Raw genomic sequence first — 4,378 nt, 5'->3', positions numbered from 1 at the left:
CTTCATTTCAGGGCTTAAAACAGCCTCTCTGAAGACCTGGGCTACCGGATGTGTAAGAAAGAACTTCCAGTCTGCTCACTGGGAGTATTTGGCATGATTTCTGTAATTTTGTTGGTTTCACCTTTTCTCTTTACTCAATTCAGATAACAACTCCATCTACATGGTTTAATATTCATTTAAAGTGCAGGCTATGTACATATTGACATAGAACGAACAAGAATTATGTGACAAAGCTGCCCGTCTTTTGTGATACAATGTTCCAGCAGTCACAGTTCAGGATCATTATTAGACAATGTAAAAAATCACAATCTTTAATAAATTTCATGTAAGAGCAAGTATTCCAAACAACGCTGATATCCTGTTTCCAATATAAATTTAAGGAAAAAAATCCAAACCAAAACAGAACAGTACTGGAAGGATCTCTTGCATTATTAACCTTAGTCTCATGTTCTGTCATGTTTACTGGCAGTTCCATTTCTGAAAGAGAATTAGCCTCCTTTGAAACCTGCAAAGCTTCTTGCCTCATCTAAATCCTACAAGAAAGCTGTCTTGGAAGCTCATTGCAAAGAACCACTCCCAATTTTCAATCAAAAAGTGTTTGTGGTTTACCTGTATCCTTTGGCTCTCATCCTATCAACATCTTTTGTCTTAAACAGTTATTTTATGCTGTTCAAAACCAGTATTTCTTGTCATCAACCACACACCTCGCAGCCTTCACCCTGCCAGGCTAAAACAAGCTCTAGCTGCCTCCTCTCACAAGGAGACACTCCGTTCCCTGAAGTGATGCTTCGCCCAGCTTCTCAGAAGATAAACTTTTTTGAATGGGGCTAACAGGACTATAAAATGTATTACATAGCAGAAGTTACCACTGCTTTTTACCACAGCACTGACAGGGTTTTTTTTTGCACTAGAAATATTTCATTTTGTGCCTTGTAGGACTTCACTACCTTCTTCAGGGCAGCATCAACTCCTGGAATTGACTAATCCATCAAGCCTCTTCGCCTATAACCTAGTTTTCCACTCAGGAATTTCCATTTTACAGCACACAGCTTTAGGTAAATGAAGCTGTAGTTTGTATTACCAAATCACAATTTAAGCCTGTCCATTTCCTCTCCCTTATCATCCCAGGCTTTTGCCTATGCCATCCCAATTGTCCTTGATGTTGCCTGTATCTCACTTCTTAGTATCACTAACACGCTACTATCTACTATGCTCGTACCATTTATGAAAATTATAAGTAAGCACAGTCCCAGAAACAGTTCTTTAGAAATTCAGTAGTAACTTCCCTCTAAACAAATACTTTCTCTAGAACTGACATCAATTTTCCTCAAATCTTTAGTTCTTCTTTAACTATCTCTTTAGCTGCCATGAAAATCTTGTTTTATTTTCTATCTTTTCTAGGACTACTCCCAATAGAAATTTCATAGATGGCACTATATAAAATCCTTTATTCAAGTTCAGATACCTGCAGTCTGCTATCCTTCTTTGCACAGACAATCCAACTTATCAAAAGGGTGTAAGGTTAGCCTGGGATACTGGCATTTTGCATTTCATGCCATTTTCCATTTGGCCTTGTGTTAAGTGGTAAAATATTTAGTTTTGGGAGTCTGTAATGAAAAATGAGTAGTTATTTTAAAAATTTCCACCATAAAATGAAAATCTCAATAGAAAAAGTTACGTTTTTCTTACATTTGATCTGTTTAAAAAGATTTTTCCAAAATCCTAAATTCAATTTTCATTTGGTCTGCTAATGATTTGATACTATGTGTTTCAAGGAATAAATAATCAAGTCAATATACAAAAATCTAAAAGCCATTATCTCTCCGAGTAATTAGCTTTGTTTGTAAATACCTTTCACTTTCAGCAGTTTGCATTGTTTCCAGCTTTGAGTGAGCTCCTCTGTTAAATCCTTTCACTTCTTGCTCCTCTAAAGATTCCAGCAGTCGAATCACATCTTTATTCACACCCCTTCGCTTTGCAAGAACAAGCGGTGTTGCACCTTGGTGGTTGCTACAATAACCCCACAAGAGGACATGAGAAGAAAAGAAACATTAATACCAGAATTTTGTAACAAGACAACTCAGCATAACAGATTACCATAAGTAATTTAGGGACTAATTGAAGGACAAACTGTTGTAAGTCCTTGGAACCATTTTCTGTTATGTCAGACAGTAAGAAGTTCCTCTCTATACAAGTTAAAGCAATTGGCTATAGAAGAAACTCAGTATATTTAGATTTGAAATTGCACAACTCTTTTTCCTCTAAATAAATTCAAAATTCCTAGTAGTCTAATCTAATTGGAATCCCTGGGTGTTACAACAACAACAAAAATCCCAGCAAACCAGGAGATTTATGGCAATATTCAAGATTAAGCTTTATTTCAAGAAGGAATTGTGCAATCTGGTTCCTCATAGTTCCTTTTCCATGCGGGTATTAGGACATCAGGCAAAAATGAAATCAAGTACAGATGGTCCCTCTGCTACTATTAAAATAATACTGAATAGGACCAGAGCTGCCTTCAGACTAGTGATTTTCACCAGAGTTGTTTGAAATGAAGAAAAAAACCCAACCCGCAACCCATAAAGAATCTGGTCTGCCAATAACTAGTTTTGCTGAGTTGAAAACATTAATGAGGGACAGGTGAAAAAGGCACAGATTAAAATACTCAAAGGTTTTAAAGTTACTGCTGTTTTTTGCATACGTTGTGAATATGCAGAAAGTTCCACAAACAAAATAATTCAATTACTGCAATGAAACAGCTAGTTATTCTGCAGCTTGAGAGCTTACATCTGAGCACTGGCATCTGACAGCTGCTGGAAGCCAGACGGAAAGAATATACAATATTTAAAAGAAGGACTGAGTCACAGACTTCGAGGGAGGAGGAAAACACTGAAAGGAAGCATTGTTACCAAGGGAGTATGGGAATGAACTGACACACATATACTGTATATTCTTTGTCTTATACAGTACAACACATAAAACAATAGACCTGTGAGGGAGAAAATTCTTTTCAAGTAGTCAATGTGATTTTTTTTTCGGTGCCAACCACCCACACCTGGCTGTCTGGCCAAACCAGGATAGCAATGTCATCAGTGAGGCAGGATTAGACACAGCAGCCCACACCAGCAGCTGCTATTTTTATTTGCTTAGCTTGTTGCACAGACTAGCAGAAGTGGCCTCTTACTGTTTTTCTGCCTCCTTACTTTGAGATTTTATTAAGTGGTACCTTAAAAAAGTTGAATTGCACCAAATATAAATCTGCTGTTGCAGAAAAGCTACACGCAAGGCTGTAAATAAAAGAGTGACTTACCAAATATCAATTTTAAGTCCATTAGAAACTAGGAACTGGATGGTATCCACATGCCCACACAGGTGAAGGGCTGTGTTACCTTGGTAATCAGTGGCTAGTAGGTCAGCACCAAACTTGTGCAAGAGTTGACAGATGTCTACGTTTCCTCTGGCTGCAGCAAGGTGAAGGCCAGTTCGGCCTCGGCTGTCACGAATGTTTGGGTCAAACCCGCTCTCTAGCAGTCGTTTGGAGTAGTTAAAATCTCCATCAATGCAAGCCTGCAGCAGTGGCACATTCGTCTGGGAAGAGTCGTTTACAAAAACGTAGGACATTGTTTTGATTCTCTCTGGAGTAGGTGGCAAACCTGCTAGTAAAAGTGGGAAGAAATGAGGGTGAAACCAGGCAAATAAACACAATGCAAATATTGGGTAGACTGCTCAGGTTCTCCAACGAGAATGCAAACTAGCTTATAAACCAACTCTGAAATCTTCCTGTCATATATATTAACTTTGTGTGCTGCATTCCCTCTTGGTAATATGGAAAGAGCTCCTTCTAGTCTTACTTGCACCTCTGGAAACAGCAAAGCTTTGTTATTACAGAAAACTGGCCAGATCACTGCCACAAATGGAAGACAGGTGATTAGCTTTCACCTAGTAAGAGATCACATGTAGTAGTATTGATATCAAAGGGCAAAACACTTTAGATCAGAACTGAAAGGGAGAATAACTGGCTTTCATAAATTGGGAAACTATGAAAGTGATGTTAACTGCAGTTCTTAATAGCGATAAGCAAAGCTACTCCAGTGGGATTTCCACCATCTGAATTTGGACTTTGATGCACAAAGTACAGCCAGTTGCTGAAAATGTTTGATTACTAAAAACACTAATTCTTTCATACTGCAACAAATATATTTTTCAATAATCTTTGCAGACCATTATTTTTATAGTGCCACAGACACAAACTACTGAACAAACAAGCCTAGCAATAGGGACTGTAGAAAACCGAGTGTATTATGTGAAATTGCCCACCTGAAAGCAAAAAATGGAAGTGGGTACAAGGAAGACAATGGTAACATCAAATAAGGAGCTA

General features: G+C 38.0%; 1 protein-coding gene across 1 annotated transcript; it reads right to left on the bottom strand.

The window, feature by feature from the left end:
• Nucleotides 1-1,805: 1,805 nt before the first annotated feature.
• On the bottom strand, nt 1,806-3,621 carry ANKRD46 (ankyrin repeat domain 46). The gene is made up of 2 exons (XM_008936394.1): nt 3,311-3,621; nt 1,806-2,010 (listed from the first exon to the last, which is right to left on the bottom strand). Exons 1-2 carry the CDS (start codon nt 3,619-3,621, stop codon nt 1,806-1,808), a joined length of 516 nt encoding a protein of 171 aa, XP_008934642.1.
• Nucleotides 3,622-4,378: the final 757 nt, after the last annotated feature.

Source organism: Merops nubicus, unplaced genomic scaffold (genome assembly GCF_000691845.1).
Source record: "Merops nubicus isolate BGI_N331 unplaced genomic scaffold, ASM69184v1 scaffold49872, whole genome shotgun sequence".
Classification (NCBI taxonomy): domain Eukaryota; kingdom Metazoa; phylum Chordata; class Aves; order Coraciiformes; family Meropidae; genus Merops; species Merops nubicus.
Note: the sequence above shows the minus strand (reverse complement) of the source record. Positions and strands in the feature narration are given on the sequence as shown.

Coding starts and splice junctions, on each gene's coding strand:
- ANKRD46 (XM_008936394.1), bottom strand. CDS start 3,621: ATGTCCTACGTTTTTGTAAACGACTCTTCCCAGACGAATGTGCCACTG. Junction 2,011..3,310: donor GGACTTAAAATTGATATTTG/GTAAGTCACTCT, acceptor GGGTTATTGTAG/CAACCACCAAGGTGCAACAC.